Here is a 21,095-nt window from a genome sequence, read left to right as displayed (position 1 = left end):
TGTTCCCTCGTTGACTCACCCAGTTCTGCAGCAAAGCCTCATTTAACAAGCCCTCTGCTCTCCCTCTCACTTCCCTCCTTTGCTTTTATCTCTGCTTTAACCTTTTCATTAGATTTTTCCTTTCACCTCAGTGTCCAAATGTATCTCTGCTATTTGTTACATTAATGCTGCTGTAAGAGTATGTTTTATATTGAGGTGCACTGTAGGTGTGTGCATGTCAGATTGGTGCTTGCAGTAGATACAGATGTGGGTGGATCAGAGAGACCAGTTTTACTGTTGAACCTTTTTGAGGTGTAGTGACACTTAACTCTAAAATACAAAATGCACCGTAAATACCCTGATAACCTCTGACTGATGGAGCTGGCAGCAATCAATCTTGCATCAATAGTATTTAACCGTGGCAACTGATGTATTCTGAATGCTCTAGATGACTGGCGAAATGTAGAAAGTGTGACACCAGAGTGAGATATTCACTGTGCTGCTGCACTGGGAAGAAAGTCAAACATTAATAATATGTGTGGATGAAAGAGCAGAGACAAAAAAATGCAGCTTTCATCTTTCTGAGCTGTTGGTAAGTTTTGCAAGAGGATATTTTTTCTTTATGGTCGATGATGTCATTCACTTTTCATGTACTGATAGGCACACAGTTGGTGCAATGTAACTTAATATCTGAGGTGCGTTTGTGTGCAGTTTTGTGGATGTGTGTGTTATGTTGTTTCCATCCCACAAACCTTGCTCTTGGCTCTCTTGTCTTTACTCTTTTTTGACTCATTATTATCGAACATGCTTCTTTCCGATGATCAGATCATTTATTATTGAAATGTCAAAGTTTCTCCCACTTCGTTTTTTTTTATTTCCATTTTTGATCTGTACGCCGTTTAATGCAGCTTGCAGATTTTAACAAGCGGTTTCTCTCCCCACGTTAACAGTAAGTTTTTCATTCAGTTTAACCAATCCTTTGTACAAAGAAATGCCTGGCTCTGACTCCAAAGAATATTTGTTGGGGTTGGAACAAGACTCCTTCTGGGGTTTAGATGCTGCGCGTAGGATGCCAATTGATATTCACTGCCCAGCAATCTGAATGGCACTGATTTAGAGCCACTGCTTCCACTCTGCAGCCTTTTCACGCAGCAATTTCCATTTTTTTAATAGTGTCTTAGTCATTGCACATGAAAGCCAGCAGGCTCTTGGCGCAAGGAAATTTACTTGAAAGTCCAGCCATTACATTTTCCGATAATATTATAGTCAAGATGGAGCAGCTGACAGGACTTACAGTGGCAGCAATTTTCCAGTGCAGGGATTTGGCCATTGCTACAGCAGCAAGTCCTGGTTTTAATTTTCTAATTGAATGTGCACCGTAGTTGTAGTTAAGAGTTAATCCATAAAAATAGTATTGTAATTATTCTGAAAGAGTTATTATCATTTAAGATACTACATAATACGCTTGATTTCAATTCAATTACAGGTTATAGTCAAGGGGGCTCAGTGATCTGGTGATCAGAGCAGTCCTGCTAAATAACACCTAAGCAGTGGGCTTTCCAAAGGAGCCCAGAGTTACACTGAGAGGGTGGAGAGTGAAACTCATAGGTTCGGGTATTGACACAGGGAGGTGAAGAACAAACATGGCTGACCTCTGTTTGAGGAAGGGTTACTCAGTGTCACCTGAAGACAAGACTGTGTGTGCCTGCGCGCAGGTTTTTGCAATTCATCCAACCTTGTGAAAGAGCATGGGAGCGCGTCCCATGCTATTTCGAGTTCAGGAAAAGCATTACAGTTTTGAAAGGTTTTTAAAAAACTAAAAGTATCAAGTCCTGGTGCCCATTACTGAACCTTTCTTGGATAAAAGAGACCAGGATGGCTGAGAGTTCAACAAGTTTTTGAGGCTCCACCATGACTTACTGCTGCTGTGTTAGTGCAAGCCGAGCCAAGACTTGTATCTGAGCAACTACTTGAAGCTCCCTGCTCCCTTTGTGGGCCTATTTGCATATACATGTGTTTTAAACTCACTTTGGCATCATTCTGGTGCAGAAGTAGACATGAAGACTTTTTACTGGATATGGGCAAAAGAGTGGCGAAACAACATGCGCGGAATGCTAGAAACCTTATTTTCTTGCCCAATCTTGACTTGTTTATGGTACAGAAAGATCTGGTTGTGTGCTTTAGCTTTTGCAGTACGGCTGCGAAGAAGTTGGACAGACACATCTGTTTTTGGTTATAACACTACTTAGATGCAGGGACAAGCTCATTGGCTTGTTGCAATGGACAGTGCCACCTGCTGGGCATGACAGGAAGTACATGTGTGTGTGTGTGCATATGTAATTGAGAGAAGCTTTATATATTTTTAGGCATGAAAGTTTGTGTGTTTAGGTGAACGTTGTCAGGATAAAGGGAAACTGTCCTCTGCCTTTTGTACAGTTGGTGTCTCACCACTGTAAAATCACCTCTTACATACAACCCGATTTATAAATAGGGGGAGATCATACATTTATCTCAAGGTTATTGCTTTTACAGCCACAGATTGTGCTGAGTACTAGAGACCATGTGCTACTCCCTTCAGAAGATGAAACAGACAAAATGTGGGAGTCCTTGTTAAATTCCCATATAAAATTTTCTGTAATTTTATTGTGATTCTTCTTGGGGTACATTGAAAGAGATGGCAATTACGAGGAAGGAGCGAGGTTTATTGTCTGATCTGAGCATCTAAGAAATTAGCAAAAAAAAACAAAGCTTCTGTGTTTCAGTCTTTCCTTCTTCAATGCAGAGTGCATCCATGTTAGGGGCAATCAGAGTACCCAGGAAGTTGTGTTTTTGGTGGCTGTGGACCTCACTCACACACATATCTAATGTTTCACCAGTGAAGCAATTAATAGAATAGATTTATCATATAGATTAATTTTAATGTGATCATTTTTTGCACTGTTTTGCATTGTGTCGTTTTATAACTATTGTAGTATTAACTCAATATTGACAATCCGTCATTGATTTTCTTCATATATCCCTCTCAATACTATCAAAGTGGTCAATATCCTATTCCCAGTAGTCCAGCTAAGACGTTGGGTTCAGCAGCTATCTCATGCTGTATTATTGTACTGGCTTGGCACCCTCCAGGGCAAATGTCAGTTAGCATCTTCCCTAGTCAGGATGTCCCTTGTGGATGATTGACAGGGCCACATGGAGGGATCGCTTGCCTCTCCAGCGCCCAAGGTTTAGCCAAGTAAGGCAGGCATTCAGCCTGTCCCTGCAGGGATGCTGCATTGTGTACAAATAGGTGTATGTATTTCTGTGTGTGTGTGTGTGTGTGTGTGTGTGTGTGTGTGTGTGTGTGTGTTATACAGTAGCTCAGATCTGGCAGTGCTCCAATGCTCAAGTCTAATCAGTGCTAATGTCTCTGGTGTGCCCTTATTTACCGAGCAGCTAAATACATGAGGGCAAAAAGAGCGCCGCCACCCACTTAAACATGACACAGCCTGAAATTTTGAGTCATTGCTCTCACAAACTGTCCTGCATTTGATCCCAATTAAGTCCCAACTCTAACAAACACAGTAGGCCGTCATTTGCTGTTTGATCTTGAACACCTGAAGTTTTTAAAATTGATCTTCCCTGGTTTATTTAAAGAAATCAATTTGTACTGAGGAGACACTGTGGAAGACAAATGATCTTCAGACAGACAGAAGGCCCTGGCTTAATGTAGTTCTTGAAACTAGCTGGATATTTGATAAGTAAGGGGAACGGTGCTTTGTTTTCTTGAATTCTTATTTTAAAGCAATGCTTTCACCGAATCATCCTTATGCTGTAGCTAAACACAAATTACATGTATGCAATTTGTATGTCTTAATGGCCAATCTTTTATGTGCTCTTTATTTTCTTTAGTGACTGAAGGTAAAAACCTGATCCCCATGGACCCCAACGGTCTGTCTGATCCATACGTGAAGCTCAAGCTCATACCAGACCCCAAAAATGAGACCAAGCAGAAGACCAAAACCATCCGCGCCAACCTCAACCCCAGATGGAACGAGACCTTTACTTTGTAAGTCTATTAGCTGTCGTCCTCCCCGGCCCATAATATACCTCTTTATGTTCTGCAGTGTTCACGGCCTAATGAGCCTGTGAAATCTAATGGAATGTAAATAACAATATAATTAGCTGCTTTTAAAAGCTTCTAATGCACATTAAAATCACCTTAATCACCGCAGATTGCAAAAAAAAATCTTTATTTTATATAATGCGATGATAATATTAACATGTTGTAATAAAGTCCAGTGTTACACACACACACGCACACACACACACGTGTCGAATAATCACGATACCATCTCTCTGCTACACAGCAAGCTGAAAGCCACAGACAAGGACCGCAGGCTGTCGGTGGAGGTGTGGGACTGGGACCGGACCACCAGGAACGACTTCATGGGAGCCCTCTCTTTCGGCGTGTCAGAGCTCATGAAATCGCCCGTCTGTGGCTGGTAATGCTCACTACTGTCAGTGACACTGCTGAAATCACACAGTGCCATCATCACAAGGGAGACGCTTCCTGTCTCATTTTTCCAGCTTTAAAAGGGATTCAAAATACACAATACTGTCGTTCTTTATTTTATATATGTGTCCTGTGATGTTTTACTCAATTCTATATACAGAAATAGGTTGTATAATTTAGTTGGTAATTGCTATTCTAATGGCCTCATCAGTCATGAATAGCGCTACCAAGACTCAGCATGCATTAATAGAAACAAAATTGTCCGCAGTTTAATACTGACAGTTTGTAAAAGAAAACATAGTGTCAGTTTCCATCACAGGTCCCCAAACAGTACCCCGACAGTAGACTGAGGTTTAGAACATCACAACCACCTGGAGCTGCAGCATCTGCACATCTGCCGAGAGGAGGAGGAGGAGATATTTATTATTTAACGCACTGTTGCATTTTTGTCTTCTCTGAGACGTGTCCTGAATTTTGCCAACGCTTAGGACAGTACCAAATGCACCAGAAGATCAGAGACTGTTGCATGTTGATGGAAAGATTCATGAAAATTGAGTAGGAGAAGGGGAAGATGAAGGAATCCATCCATCTTTTCTGCCTGTGTTTGTCCCTGTATCTCTCGCCATCACTTCCCTCTCTTCTTTATTTCCACTTCCAGGTATAAGTTGTTATGCCAGGAAGAAGGGGAGTATTATAATGTGCCCATCTCAGAGGAAGATGATGGTAATGAAGAACTGAGGCAGAAATTTGAGGTGAGGATCACACTGAAATAATCACTTTCAATTATTACTGCTACCTGTCTACATATTGCTTACTGACTGGAATCATTAGCTTGGGACTAGTTTAGATGTAGTGCTTTTTTTCTGGTCCACAACTTTTTCAGACGTGTGTTATTAACTGACTAAGGCCATCATCCTGACATCTTCCTCCCTAAACCAGTCCAGACTTCTTTATCTCATTCAAATGAATCCAACACCTTTGTATTACTTTATCCGATATTAATGAGCATGTTTGAGCATTTCTATTGCTGGTCTGCCTTCAGCTTACAAACAGCGGCGGCCATAGGCGATATCGAGCGGTCACATGCTCGACTCAGCTGTTAAAGTAACAATGAGACAGCTGCACCTTTCAAGGACTTCCTCGGCTCGAGGTGGCCTCAGACCAGAGAAGTCATGTATACACACAGCGTGTGTGTGTGTGTTTATGAGAGAGAGAGAGAGAGAGAGAGAGAGATATGTGCATCGTCAATTTTCTGCCACATCAGAGACATTGCCGGCCGGAGTTGAATCAGCGCAGCCTTTTGATGGTTGTCTTTATTTGAACCAACGGCTGTCATTTTCTCTCACAAAAATGTGGCAATTTAATGCAAGAGCTGACATCTTTTGATACTATGACTTTTTTCAACTCCTATTTTCCACATTCTGTATATAATTTTGTTAATAATCACTTTAATTTGCTTTCAAAGGTGAGGTGAGAGAAATTCAGTCTCTTTGTCCAACATGACACCATTTTTAACAGACCTTTTTTCTACTCAGCGACAGTTCACGTGATTTACAAATTTTTGCTGATCATCAATATTTCCAATAATGACTTAGAATATAACTTTTTAAAGGTGATTACTAAATGAACCTCAGCCATTTAAATGCCACCGAAACACACACATCAAAGCACCTTGTAGAAGATATTTTTACGTTTGGTTCATGACAAACATGCGCCTTTCCTTCATAGATCTTTCAGCATCAGTTCATGTGGCTTGAGGAGACATTATAACTTTGTTTTCTTTGATATTTCTGCCACATATTACGACGCATTGCAGGTAGATGTAACAGAAAGGCTAAATGAAAGGTCATCATTGGGATTGAAAGCCAAAAGGAATTTGGGGATTGTACATAATTTTTTGGTGATTGTTAAAATGAACTTTTCTCTGCTTTGCTCACGTCCTGTATTGTCTGTTCCAGTGTGGCTGTATGTAGACACTGTATGTTGACTTTATGAAATCTCTGTACGGATTAAAAAAACAAACAATCAAAACAGAGAGCAAACACCAAGTATCTCCATATAAAGTTTGCTTTTCAAAAAATGTTGCAAACATTCCACAGTGAAACAAATGTCTGTGTGCCCAGAAAAATGTGTGTTTGAAAAGAAAAGAAATACAAATAAATAAATAAAAAAAATAAATCAGCAGTGACCCAACACGACAGGTCTTTTTAGATGATCATACAGAAGGCGGTGTTGCTGTAATGATGAGGGAAGACAGAGCAGCGAGTTGAAAATGAGGAGCGGTGATTGAGGTCTAGACTACTGTATGACCTCCGAGCACCTGTCTGCATGTGGTTGTGATGGAAACGGCTCTAGACGACCTGCAGCTCATATGTTCACCCAGATGAGATGCATGACACATCACGGTAGACAATGATGCTTCCTTGTGGGTGCTCCTTCACCCCGCCTTCAAAACACAACACACATTTTTTATTTATAATAATAATAATACAAAATGTTATGTAAATTTTTTGTAAAAGCACTTTTACATGTGCTCAAAGGCGCTGTACATGGAAAAAACATAGAACATATTATAATATACTTAATATTTTATTTATTTATTTAATTGTGGGGGTTTTTTTTTAGGATATTGAATATTTTAGAAGATTGAACAACAACATTGGCAGTAAAACAGGCTACTGCCTATGTGGGGTTGGTTACAGCTGAAAAAAAAAAAAAAAAAACTAATCTGAAAAGCATTCCTATATTTACCAATACTACATTATATATTATATAAGCTTTTACCGTTTCCAAAATGTGCCATGCATTTAACTTAATTGTTTCTATCTTTTTCGGGTTGCATATGGCCTGGAGAACCTCAGCTCTTTCCTCTTTCTCCTTTTTCCTCGTCATAAACCCCTTTGTGGTTCTCTCCCTTTTCTCCCTTAGCCTCCTGCTCCCTCCTGTGTGCTTGGTGAGACTTATACTGAACAAATGCTTCTTCATCCTGTGTCACACTGTCATATTTAATGCAAGAGTTTATCTCTCCCTCTCTCCCCTTCTTGCCCCCTGCCCCCAGGACTGCCAAATTAATTTTAATCTAAAGGTAGCCCTCTCCTCTCCTCTCCTCTCCTTTCTTTCCTCTCCTCTCCTTTCCTCTTGTTGTGGTGAAACATTTCCTTCACTCCTCCTGACATCTGATCATTTTTATGTGCTTCCAAACTACTGCAAGTAGTTTACTAACAATTTGTTTTGGGTGTAAATTGAAATTATGTTTAAAAAAAAAAAAAAGGCAATAAATGAAAATATATAAGGCAACCGATTGCTGGAAGAAAACCGATGTCTGTACCCGGAAGAACTCAACATTTCAGCACAAATTAGAGGAGGGAACGACAAAGTAACTGCAAACGGATTCATCCGTAAAATTTCTTCGACCAACTTGATATATCTTGAATATGTGGCACGCTGAGCCCCTGAGAGAGTTTAAAAAGTATTTCAGTTCTTCTGTTCTTCAGAGGTTTTCGGAGGATTGTTAGTAAATCCTGACACTGTAATGCTCACAGTTCATGGCTATACTTGTGTCTGCATGTATGTCTTTTTATTTTGTCTGTGCCTTGTCTGTGCCTTGTCTGTGCCTCCCTCTGCCTGTGTACATCTCTCGTGCTGAAATCATTGGCACCGCCGCAGGTTTTACTGGGACGTTCGTTTTCCTCTTTTAGAGCTTGCTGAAGCATTATGTTTTCATATTTTCCACTTCCTCTATCTGCAATCATCTCACTGTATCTCCAGATCAGACTTCATGTTCAAACTGAGCCAATGCAGAAGTGTTGAACTGCAACTATATAGAGAAAAAAAAAAATATATACTATGACCACTAGATGTCAGCGCTGAACTGAGATGCATCCAAAAATAATGAGAAATCCCATTGTGGAGTGATTGTGTCTCGGTGTGTATGTGGGAGATTGTAATGAAACACTTTTTTTTTTTTTTTTTTTTTCTCTCCCTCTCTCACAAATTTTCACCTTGCTTCTTCATCTCACCTGAGAATTTAATTTCCACACCAACTTTACATTTAATTACTCTCCGCAACCTTTGCTTTTGTCACAATGGCAAAATCCAACTAGGTATTTTTAGCACACACATAATGAAATCACATTTTGGTGGTTTGCTGGGTGAGAAAGGTAGAGGTCAGGTCATTTTCAAGCTGTTAAATTACCTTTATGTGTGTATTGTATCTTTCTGCCCCACTGGACTTGGATACCATTATCACTGTTACTGTTATAATGGCAGCACTGTAAATTTATATTTGATCATAGATTGAGTTTCCTTTTTGTCTGTGTATTAGCTGCACGCCTTTTCCTCCTTAGCTGTCTACATATAACAATCAGCTGCTGTGGCTCACACCCATGCTCAAGTCAGTCAGCCCTTAAGGCTCCCTTCTCCCTGTGGTTTCAGGACCAAGCAGTTGTGGAAGACTCTGATCAGGTGCGTCTAAGAGGGAGGAAGTAAGGCTGCCGCTCGCTCGGCTCAGCTCGGCTGGTGCTAGGCTTTTTTCACTGGCTAAAGCTTACAGGTGTGCTGTGGTCTGGTTGCGGTTTGCTTTGCTTTGAGTTTGGCTGCTGCCCTCCAAGATTAGGAGCAGACTGTTGTAGATGCAATTAACCAAACTAAAGCTGCTCAGCATTGTGATTGTTTTTTTTCCCCAAGTTAAATGTAATTTTGTCAGCATAGTATGAAACTGTCTGAATTGCGCCTAACTTGAATTTTAAGGTGATCCCTTTGATGAAGTGATTAAATGAGGGAGGCTTTCACCTTAGTCTGTCGTTGGAAAACCGTCTTTTCTCCAGGTTCATTCTTTTCTTGTGCCTTGGTGATTCCTTTATTTTGGCACCAGATGTCGAAAAGGCCTGAAAACTCTTTTGTCCACCTCACATTAGCCAGTGTTTAGTGTGTTTTTCTCGCCATTTCATGCAACCTCTGCCTATTTGCTACAATTATTTGTTGATACTAACATGACCGTCACTGAGTTACATCTCGTGAACATGCAGCGGTTATGGTAGCTTTGATATCCCGTTTAATTACATAGATCAGCTCTACTTGTTATTTATCTATTTAAGCTTTTAAGAAACAGCAAGAAATGAATTAATGCTAGTTACTTATGGTCATTGCTAAATGAACTACGGGACTTTGTTTGAAGCATGTGCAGGTGATTATGTCAGGGTACAGCATGATTTTGGGTTCTGTGTGTGGCCTTGGCCTTGAGTGTGAAACCTGGACATGGCAATGTGGAATGTGATTTTGTGCGGAAAGATAGAAAAGCCATATTTGATAGTTCAGGCCATCTTAAAGGAAGCGTTATGCCGCATCGGGAGTTTGAGCATGTCTTTGGCATGGGGGGAAATTCAAAGGAGAGAACCTCTTTACAGCTCTGCAAATACAGGCCGACATCACAGACAGTTGTCTGCACATGCATGCACGTGGGGAAGCCACAGCGTGGCGTCCTTTCCTTCATCACTTCAGCAGCTGTTCCACACTGGAGGGAAATCAGCTGTTAGGTTTGAAGTTATTACATCAACACTCTGTCTTCACCACCAATAAGAACTCTTAAAATGATTTTCTGTTTGTTTCCGGTTTTTTGGGTGCATCTCCAAAAATTTTTATTTTGTAGAGGCATAATAACAAGGCTGGTTCGCAGCCATCAAGATAAGGATTTTTAATAAATGCTAATGTATCTCCTGTTTGACAGAGTTTATTGTACTTAATGAAATCATATCTGTTTATGCGGAACCATTTTATCAGCTCCACAGTGGCACCACAGTCTCATTTCATCCCCATAATTTTGAATTCCACGGCCATGACCGAGCAAATCAAGAGTGAGTGAGTAAGTGTGTGAACGTATGAATCATCTGAAGCTGTCATGTGCCCTTTTGGAATGAAATCCATCAAAATGCAACACCTTAAGACTTCATCTGTTTGGAAAAGAAAAATTTCAAAAAGACAGGGACATTGGCTGGTTGGTCTGGAATTATTTCTATTTTGCATCTCATACCAAGAAGAATCCAACACAAAGAAACTTTTAAGTTTCTTTTTAATTCGATGTCAAAATGTCAAAACTTCACACTGCCCCTTAGTGGCAAGAAGTGTGCGCTACTTTTAAGATGTGCTTGTCTTACGCTTCATGTCATCTGTGCCCTGAGTACAGAAAGCCAAGCTAGGCCCAGGTAAAAAGGTGATTGATGAGACGGACGACGGCCGTTCCAGCCAGCTACCATCCAACAACCTTGACCAAGTCAAACTTTGCGATTTCTCCTTCCTGGCTGTGCTGGGGAAAGGAAGCTTCGGCAAGGTGAGTCGGCTGATTTGAAATCAGTTCAGGAATAAATTGCATCGCAATCTACAGAGGAAGTCCTCTCAGAATACATTTTTCCGCTGCGTGTAACCCTCTTTCTCTCTCCCCCAAGGTCATGCTGGCAGAAATGAAGGCCACTGAAGAGCTGTATGCAATCAAGATACTGAAGAAGGACGTGGTGATCCAGGATGATGATGTAGAATGCACCATGGTGGAGAAAAGAGTCCTGGCCCAACAGGACAAGCCACCCTTTCTCACACAGCTCCACTCATGCTTCCAGACTGTGGTAGGTGAAATGCCCCTGGACACACATCAGGATAAATCACTGCAGGTCAGGTCAGGTCAAGTCTGGTTAAATTAAGGAAAGAGCTTTTAGCTAAACATATTACTCATCAAGTACAGAGAGCAGTAAAGGACCTGCATGACAAATACAATTAGAAATAAACAAATAAAAGGGAGGAGGGGACAAACCACCCCAATTAGAGGGTGACGTTTCTGTGTTTGTGTGTTTGTGTGTGTGTGTGTGTGCGTATGAGCACATTGTTTATGAGTTATGCAAGTTATGCATAATAACTTGCACTCGGGCTTTGTTCATCCTTCATCCTATGTGAACAAAGTCCTGAAGAAACATTTTGTTGCTTTAACCTCCACCACCACCGGTTCCTGAGCCAAAGTCCTTTCAAATAAAGTTCCATTTATATGTCGGAGAATCACCCAAGATAGAAATGGTCCAGCAGTATAATACGATAGTCGTTGTCTTTTTAATGACACATATAATGTCAAATAATCTAATGTCTGAATTTCAGTCCCTAGACAAAGTCAAATGCCAAAAGTGGCAGCTCCTCTGATTGTAACTTAGAGCGTTGTACTTGAAAACGTCTTCATGCCCAACTCCCGACATATATTTTATGTAGTTTTAAACATCAAAGAAACCAAGTGTCACCTTAGTCTTTATGCCTCCTCATAAATCTACCCAACCGCTGATTAGATGGTGGCAAAGATGAATGAAGGCGAGCTGAACTAAAGCAGCTGATTATAACTGAAGCACCAGCATTCCCCAATTCACTTGACTTCACTAGAATAAAATACTGTGGCAGAGATGCCACTGCCACAAAAAGCACAATTCAACCTCTTATTGTAGCCATTGCAGTGGCTGCCATATTTTTCACAACATGATTATTTTTTCTTTCAGTCCAAGGTGGAATTTAAATATAATTACACTTATATTTTTATTTGTTGTTGTTTGTGGTATATAATAACCTCTTAAATTATAACTTAAATTATAACCCAGTGAAAGAAACAATGAATCTAATCTAAACTAACATTTACATATCAAAGCCGGGTATATCGACCATGATGCTGGAAACCTGACTCTACCGACTTTCCTATTTTCCAGATGTTTTAGGATCGAAATGTTATTACAGTCAGTTATTAGTGTTTTTGTGTGCGCGTGTGTCAGAAGATGGTATGATATCAGTATATGCCAAACCAGCTTGAAGCTTCTGCCATCAGTGTGGGTCTGTTGCTGTGAGGAATATTTGTTTCTCGATTTGCAGTGGGGGAAACGTCAAACACAGCTTGACGAGGGTCAGGCCAAACTTGTCATGGGCTGTGAGGGACCGGCATTGCGAGACAAAGAGAATAATTCCTGACACATGTCTGTGTTGAGTGTTTTCTTTTTCCACAAAGTGCTTTGTTGTGGGCTTTTGAGGTCACCTTGTCAAGGAAAGTGTGGTGAAAACGATGGAGCGGCTCAGACAGCGGGGCGAGGGGAGGCTCTAACACTGAACTATCTTTCTGTCTGCAGCTTTGACAGTAAATACAAAAGCTGAGCAAGTTTTACAGTTTTAGTGAAACTTGCAATGTTTTTGTGCAAAAGTACTGATGATACTTTTTTTTTTTCCTCCACCTCCTCTCCCAAATCCCCAACTCCCCCCCCGTCTCCTCTCCTTCTGTGTCCCTGTCTCGTGGACCATAGGATCGTCTCTACTTTGTTATGGAGTATGTGAATGGGGGAGACCTCATGTACCATATCCAACAAGTGGGCAAGTTCAAGGAGCCTCAGGCAGTGTAAGACATTAATTCAAGGCTGTAGTTTCCATCTTAGTATCTTAAAAAAAAGTATGCAAACTGTGCTGACTATGACATTAATACCTCATTTTGCAAGGTGCAACTGCATAGTTTTTATGTCTCAAAGTGGTCTGATGTGCAGTTTTCTTTGTGTTGTGGGTCTGTTATTGCAGGTTCTACGCAGCAGAGATCGCTGTAGGTCTCTTCTTCCTGCACACTAAAGGAGTCATCTACAGGTGCGTTTTAAGCAGTTTCCACAGTTAGATACAAAAACCTGCGCTTCAAATTATGTTTCTACAATGAAATTATAATTAGAAATAAATAACTGAGATATAGCTTGTTTTTCTGCACTGGATACCATCATCCCCTAGTAAAAGCCTTTTTTTAGTTTTCCTTTTGATGGAGACACCCAGCAGCCATAACAGCAACAGCGGGAGTTGTTTTTTTTTTTTTTTGGACTAAATAGCAGAAGAATTAGGCAGTTTGTGTCAGCAGTGAAGGCTTCTTGGTGAAATATCTAAAAGCACAAGTCAACAGCTTCTAGGATGTTTTGAATGATTGTGTTCCTTCCTCAGGGATCTGAAGTTGGATAATGTGATGCTGGACTGTGAGGGACACATCAAGATTGCTGACTTTGGCATGTGTAAAGAGAACATGTCAGAAGGAGTGACCACGCGCACCTTCTGCGGCACTCCAGACTACATTGCCCCAGAGGTAAGAAAGGCCCAACATGGAGACGCGTGTGCTTGTTTTGATGCATGAGGTCATCTGTGTCACTGTCTGGTCTGAGCCTGTGTCACACTTGTGCTCCAGATTAAGGTCATTGCCTCAGGACAGACCCGCACAGACACACACGAGGGCAGACACTCGCACATACACTCTATCTTTTGTCTAATGACGTAACCATCCCCAGTCGGACAGTCAGCCCAGTGTGTCCAAATGAACCAATACATACAAGATGGGGTTTCTCTATCTCACAGTGGGTTTTCTTCAATTTCTTCAATTTATTGTTTTGTTTATTTGTTTGTTTGTTTGTTTCTGCAACACTTATTTAAGTCAAGGCAAATCCACTTCACTTTTCAGGAATGCCCTTGTCATTTCTGATTACGATTGTGTTTGTGTCGCCGTCACGAGTGCAGAGGCGCTGCACTGTTGTCAGTAGTGTTGGTCGCTGACATCCGTACAACAATGTTGACAGTGAAAGTACAATCCGTCTCAGTGTTAACTGACAGTGACAGGGATCCTAACACTTTTAATTACCGAATGTGTCCTTGATCTGGTTTCAGTCTGAAGAGAATGAGGGCTGACCCAGCCTTCAGTCGGGGGGAAATTAATGATTGAATCGCTTCTCTCCATCGCTGGAAATGTTTCAGTGCCATTCCCAAAATGAAGCCTTACTTTCCTGCCTATCAAAACTTTGTTCTGCAATACAGGTTTGTCCTGGAAATCAGCCTTAATATCTATTATTCAAAGCTGCTTCTGCGCCTGTCTTGCTCCGTCTTCCTGAATATACCGAATACAATAACAGGAAGGATTCGGTGCAGCAGCTTTTATCTGTTCATACTTTATGCGCTGATTCTGTTTGTCCACCTCTCTACCCATTATCCGTCAGCTGGCTCCTATTTAATGGTGGGCTGTATTATCGATTGTCTCTAAAACCCTCTCTGGTAGACTTGGAGCTTAATTCTGCCTCACGGATGCGGGGGCGAACGCGCTGTGATTGTTCAGTCAGACTGACGCTAACGCGGCAGCCTGCGATGACACAGCAGGTGAGCAGATCAGCTGTCATTCCCATAGTCACTGACACATGATGGTACACCATCACATGCACGATGCGTCTCATGCACGGATTTTGTATTTGCTCAAAAGCTTTTAATAGATACACAAACCCAATAATGTATGGTGTTTCGATGCACAATCAAAAACAAATGCTCCTCAAGTTGCATTTGACAGATGGATCAACTCTTAATTACTTCAATAGCCAAATTCAACTTCACACATTCTGACACATTCTGCTTACAATTCACTTTTATTTGTCGCTTTTTATTACCTGTCATGTATACACACTATGTAAAATTCTTCTGTTTCCCAAAGGACCTTGTGCCTTTTCTTCCTGTAACAGAGAATAGTTGATGTTTTTGGTTTGGTGTGTGCGTGTGTGCGTGTACGCGCCAGTCAGCCCATCATCCATTCTGCATTAGTTTGTGTTTGATTGATGGATGAGTGATGTCTTACTGAGCACAGGAGAGTTTACATCCATCTTAAATGACATCTTACTTATATCGTTAATCTCGAGTTGTACGGGTCAGGCCACGGTTGGTCTCCATCTTGGAGGTTAAAGGTTAATGGTCACTGTAAACTGTAGAGTTGAAAGCCACCATAGCAACAGCAGAGGGTCACAGAGGGGAAGATGGGAGCATCTGCCATCCTAAATAAGGAAACTTCTCATGCATTTTTGTTTATATTAACTGCTAATGTGAGGTCATTTTCTGTTGGTTTGTCTCTGTGGCCATGCTCATGTTTTATCTTGAAGTAGACACGCGAGACATATTTCCTCCTGGTCGTCAGCACACATATGACTGAATGTAGTTGTGCTGCTGCTGTTCGTCAGTGCACACACAAACACACATGTACAGGCACACAGTTTTTGCAGTGTTTATTCTGACCTATATAGCCAGTCACTGGTAGCTCCTGTCTTGGAGGAATGCTCACATTAATGTGAATTTCCACCTCAACGACTTCGACTCAGAGTGAGAGAGATAGAAGGAGCAAACAGAAAATAAGAACAGAGGACACATAAGGTATTAGCTGAGAGTAAAAGAATCGGACAGTGAAGGAAAGAACAAAAAAGTGAAAAAGAAAGATTGCTTGACCTGAAGTGAACCGCTTTTCACATGATGAATCTGTTTCAGGAGATCATTTGAGGATATTGACCTGTCTGTCTTGAGCCATTTCCCTCCATGCCTTTAGTCGGTGCCTACTTCAGTGTCCACCTCACTAGTTACTCCCCTGTGGGCTCAAACAGCAGACGCAGTGCCAAGATAATAATAAAAACTGCTATTTTCCATCAGCTGGTGCTCCTCCAGAAAGTGTTAACTTATAGGATAATGAGGCAGAATCTAATCTAATAAAATGTACTCATACAGCCAACATTCATACTGTAAGTGCAAGAGTGGTAATTCTCTCTGTACTCTTTTAATTCGCTTTAATGAGGGCACTTCATATATTTGAAACAAAAACGTTCTCATGCTGGCTTAGAAGAGTTGATATTTAGCTCATTCATCATAGCACTCCATTGTTTTTGCTTGAGGCATCTTGCCTGTGGACAAATCATGCTTCTTTACGATGCAGATATGTACCGTGCTTCCATTTCTTTATTGTTGAATAATGACTTTCACCGTTCCTCATTTCACAGAGGACTGAAAATAGCAAGGCTTAGTCATCGTGGACTTGCCGTCTGGCCACATGCTTTTGCAGTGGCAGCTCCATTTTCAAGCTCTTCAGCAATTACTGAGCCCCCATCCAGCACGTTTAGATCAGAGCTGCCAGGAGTCTCACAAAATCGCTTCATCTGTGGGTAGAAAAGTGAGTGACATGTGAGAAAATGTCAGGGAGGCAGGAAGGAGTCAACAGATGGAAAGTGAGAATAGAGTAGGGAAGACAGAGGAGGACAGCGATGCAGAGAGCAAAATAAAATCAATTTATTTGAAAACATTTTTCAAAGATTGTTTGATTTTTTATTTATTTATTTATTTTTTTTCTGCTCTCCTCTCCATCTTCTGCGGCAGGTCAGATATGAATCTGTAATTATATATTATGTATGGACAATATAGAAATACAACACATGTCACATGTTATTTACTGTATTTCAAATTTAAGTTCATGTCTGCATGGATACAAAGACTCTTTCCAACATTTTTATTTTGCCGTTAACAGAGACAGAACACAGCTTGAACTGAAACTCACACTGGGTTCATGCTGACCATCTTTTCTGGGCTTTCAAAGCGCAGTACTAAATTGCTGGAGTGCCATTTCAAACTCGCCTTCCTGATTACATGTGCTGCTCGCACTGACGGATGCTCACGTAAACCCCAAGGCTGCTCATTAATATCATCAGTGAATGAAACCAACCCCAGCACACACGAGTAAGAAATGCTTTTAAAAACAGCGAGCTGAAGCTTGGCCCGATGAACACTGCATCTGCTCCACAGCACACGGTTTCCTCAAAGGGATCTGATAACAACAGCAGAGCAGATATTCACTTAGCTCCCTGTAAAGGCGGCGGTCGCCAGGGCAGTGATGTGCGCTCCAGTGTTGGACCACGCTGGGGCGTTCGTCTGATCTGTTTCCATATGTAGTATGACTGTTGCGAGCAGTACAGGTTAGTGCGTGTGTGTGTGTGTGTTTGCACATGTATGTGTGTGCTAAGGAGTGTAACCTTGAATAGTTGGCAGTCTGATCCAGAACTGTCATGTAGCATTAGGTCTAATGACAGAGACATCTTAAGCGATGCACATTCACGCGTACACACACACACAGACACACACACACACACATAGAACACATTTTCACCCATCAAAGATATTTTAGAGCAGATATTCAAAGTCGTAAGCATAAAAAACCCTTTTTCACGCAATCTCCTTCACACACTGTCTCATCCTGTGTTTGTGTGTGTGTCACTCACACACTGGCACTCTAATGAATCAACAGAGCTCTCCTGGCTGGAGGCTTTCATACAATAAAAAAAAAAAGGATGAGCATGTCAATCATGCTCATGCTGGTCTATTTCCATCACATTCAACCTGGTAGAATAAAGAGAAATCTTTCTCTCTTTTTTTTTTTTTTTTTTTAATAGATCAAATGAACATCCCTGTACACAGTAAATAAGTTGGAAACAGAATGTCTAGACCGAACATGCTGGTTCAGAGCACAAAGGTCGCCATGCCTGCAACTGTGAATGCCCGTTGGTGTTGTTTCAGACAGGCGATGGGTGGCAAGGGCAGCGAGTCACAGAAGTGTTAGTGTAACGCTCTGCAGGATGGCCTGAAACTGATCTCAATAGTCGTTTTGTGCTGAACTCTAATTGTCCTCTGTCTTTTTTCCCCTCTTTCTCTTCACTCTTACAGACTCTGAATCTCTTCTTCTTCTAAATATGTTTACGGTTGTTCCGGCAGGGCAAAGATATCTAACTTTGAACTGTTTTAGTTTCAAGTCCTCCTCACTACAACAGCATTCTTTTTTTTTTTTTCTTTCATTTATCACAAAGACCTTTTAGAGGAAACAGATGATAAGCAACATATATAGATTAGTGTGGGGCCTTTATGTGAAGACAGACATGGCAGCTTGTCAGAGATCCATCCAGGGTTTTCTTCTAGATTAAAAAAAAAACAAAACAGAATACAAAATGTATGAATGTTTACATGAAACGTGTTATATTAAAATAGAAATTCATTCAGCAGTTATTCGATTGTTCAATATGGACCAAAACAGTGGACTGACCGAGACACCAGGCGATCAACTGATCAATTGACCAACAAGCGTTAATGCCACCGTCATGACAGAAAGCTTGTACCATTTACTTAAATCTTGTGCTGACGGCGAAGCATTTGCAGTTTGGTCATAACATGCTACAATTTATTTACATCTACAGTGATCAGTTCAAATTACAGCCATTACAAAATAAAAAACTAAAAATTATTTTGCTCTCACTTTCTCTTCACCTCTTTTATCTGTCTTCCTTTGACTTTTCATTCCCAAGCAGATCTCCTCGATGTGTCTACATGCTTTCCATTTTATTTGAATTCCTTGCAGCATACGGATTCACAAAAGAGACTGATGTCATTTCTCAACAAATATGCCACATTAGGTCTTCATTGACGTGCTGCCTAATATAACCTAATGTTCCCTGACATGATAAAAATGTATCCGCAGTGTCAGGCAACTTTCCTCTCATTTAAGTTGCAGGGCATCTGAACAGTTCCTTGAGTAGCTGTCTTACTGTGTCTTTGCCTATTATATGAGATTTGTTTTCTATTTCACCAGTTCGATTTTGTTCATTTTTCTTTGAATGAGTGTAGAGATACAGGGTACATATGTACCTCTTCTCAGTTTTCAGTTTAGAAGGTTAGGTACTTTTCATTCACGCTGATATATCATAGAGGCAATGCAATTCTTATGTGAGAACAAATCTTTGACGTGTTTAACTGAACTTGTTAGCAGCTGCCAAGTCAGATTGAAGGCCAGCATGATTCCTGCTGGAAGCAGAGGCTTCCCTCACAATAGAGCCTTTGACCTTCAAGTTAATAAAAAAAAAAAAAAAACAACAAGGAAAGGGGCTTTTCCCTCCTGCACCTTCCACCCTGCTTAACTAAGGGAAGCCAGGGATTAGCGTTTAGCACTCTTCTCCTTCGGGCACCATGTTCACTTTCATGTGAGCGGATCAAGCTGTGGAGCCCTGAACACATTTTCTCATGCATGCATTTGTCATTTCAACATTAAACTCCCACTCAAGGTTATGACCTCATTCTTATTCTCTTTCGTGTTCGTGTGATCTCTTACTTACATTTACTAAAAGGATGAAATATGAGCTGCGTGCTAACCAGATCCGCACTGGTCATGATTGATGTTTAATGCGGAATATATTCAGCGAAAGAGTAACACACCGAACACCGTTGGCTGTTTCTTCACATTGAATTTTTATAGATACATAAAGTTTGGCTGTTAGTGCAAATGCCTGAAAAACAGCTTTGACTTTTTTCGTTAAAGCTGAAATGTGAGTCTCTAAAGATAGATTGGTAAATGCCTCATACTGATATTAGTGAAAACAAAGTCCTGATAGGAGTGAACATAATACATTTTAATTTTAGCGTAAGTAACTGTCAGCAAGTAGTTCATATAGAAATGGAGACATTACAGGATGGCTTTGGGTACATCACTGCAGGAAAATCAATTTTACAGTTTGGAAAATATGAAATGAAGTTGAAAGGTATACTACAATAAAAGGTTGATTTCCTTTATTGAAGGAACTTGCATTTAAAAAAAAACTTTTGCAAGTATTTTTCGATGAACTGATTAATTCAATCACAAATGTTTTACTGTCATGCATTACCTGTTCTGAAATCATAGCTGTCGCCCATCACTTTCTTGTAGCGTTGTCTCTTTGCTGAATGGTCCAATGTGTATCTGGTTCTGTGCCAAAGCAGCAGAGGAGGCCACCTTATCTTTGTAGCTGTGAAAAACATTGACATTGTTAAATGTATTTTTCTGTATACATTCAGCCTTACAAGAGAAACAAGAGATTAAAAAAAAAAAAAAAATGTAATCCCCATATACTTTAATACAAACATCATTCCTGCCATGCATATATAATTATTTACCTCCAGTCATTGCTGTTTTCAGCTCTTCTACTGATGCGGCTGTTTGTACAACGTTATTCTTTAACTGTTCTTGCAAATCCTGATTTATCTCCAGTTTGGCTTCCAGCTCTGAAAATATATTAAAAGCACTAAAATACCACTCAAACAAAAATATAACAAAATATTAGTATTCTATTTATTATTACAATTATTATTATATTATTATTAAAGTTTTATGAGAATGTGGATATACACAGAATTAAAAAAGACACTTATGATTGAATTTTACAAGCTTGCTTTGATCGACTGTTTTAAGTGCCTCCAGCTCAGCTTCTGTTTTTTCCAGCTTTGTGTTCATCTGCTGGCCCAAAAATCTCTGTGGCATTCAGTCTAGCGTCAAACTCTGGGGAAACTGATTACTGTGAATTCAGTGGTTGTGACCCACTGATATTCTGGTTCACAGTGTTTTGTTCCAGGTTTTTTTTAAGACAGTAGATGTCTTTAGTTAGCAGTACTGATTCTCCTCAGTGCCTCCAAGCTGTGGGTTAATTTCTATAGCCAATCCTTCACTGACTTCTAGTACGGACCTGAATACTAGAAAATATGAACATGAATTTAGCTATTATATCTAATTTAAAGCAAAGAACATACTGCGTCAATCTCCCGAATGGCCTAATTACTTCAACAATGAATGGCTACCTTGATCAGCTGTCTTCAGAGCTTTCACACGCTCTGTGTCTTCGGTGTTGAGCTTCAGCTCCGGCCTCAGGCTCTCAGTGAGCGCAATCGTGCTGTCAGTTCTGCCAGTTATTTACTAGGCAGATATAAAAGTGCACGATGCACAAAATTAGGGTAATGTAGAGCATCT

General features: G+C 40.5%; 1 protein-coding gene across 4 annotated transcripts in view; it reads left to right on the top strand.

Moving 5' to 3' along the window:
* prkcaa (protein kinase C, alpha, a) overlaps nucleotides 1-21,095 on the top strand; it is a 116,939-nt gene that overhangs the window by 72,371 nt on the left and 23,473 nt on the right. For 2 of the 4 annotated variants that reach the window (XM_029511953.1, XM_029511981.1), the window contains exons 6-13: nucleotides 3,871-4,027; nucleotides 4,329-4,463; nucleotides 5,133-5,226; nucleotides 10,656-10,799; nucleotides 10,915-11,088; nucleotides 12,781-12,872; nucleotides 13,046-13,108; nucleotides 13,448-13,586. In XM_029511953.1, coding sequence (XP_029367813.1) covers nucleotides 3,871-4,027; nucleotides 4,329-4,463; nucleotides 5,133-5,226; nucleotides 10,656-10,799; nucleotides 10,915-11,088; nucleotides 12,781-12,872; nucleotides 13,046-13,108; nucleotides 13,448-13,586 — 998 coding nt within the window. Of the gene's footprint in view, nucleotides 1-3,870; nucleotides 4,028-4,328; nucleotides 4,464-5,132; nucleotides 5,227-7,532; nucleotides 7,560-8,908; nucleotides 8,943-10,655; nucleotides 10,800-10,914; nucleotides 11,089-12,780; nucleotides 12,873-13,045; nucleotides 13,109-13,447; nucleotides 13,587-21,095 lie in introns of all 4 variants that reach the window. The other 2 variants (XM_029511962.1, XM_029511973.1) reach the window with 2 other exon arrangements.

This window comes from Echeneis naucrates, chromosome 1 (genome assembly GCF_900963305.1).
Source record: "Echeneis naucrates chromosome 1, fEcheNa1.1, whole genome shotgun sequence".
Classification (NCBI taxonomy): Eukaryota; Metazoa; Chordata; class Actinopteri; order Carangiformes; family Echeneidae; genus Echeneis; species Echeneis naucrates.
The sequence above is the reverse complement of the archived record's forward strand: the minus strand, read 5'-3'. Positions and strand labels throughout refer to the sequence as shown.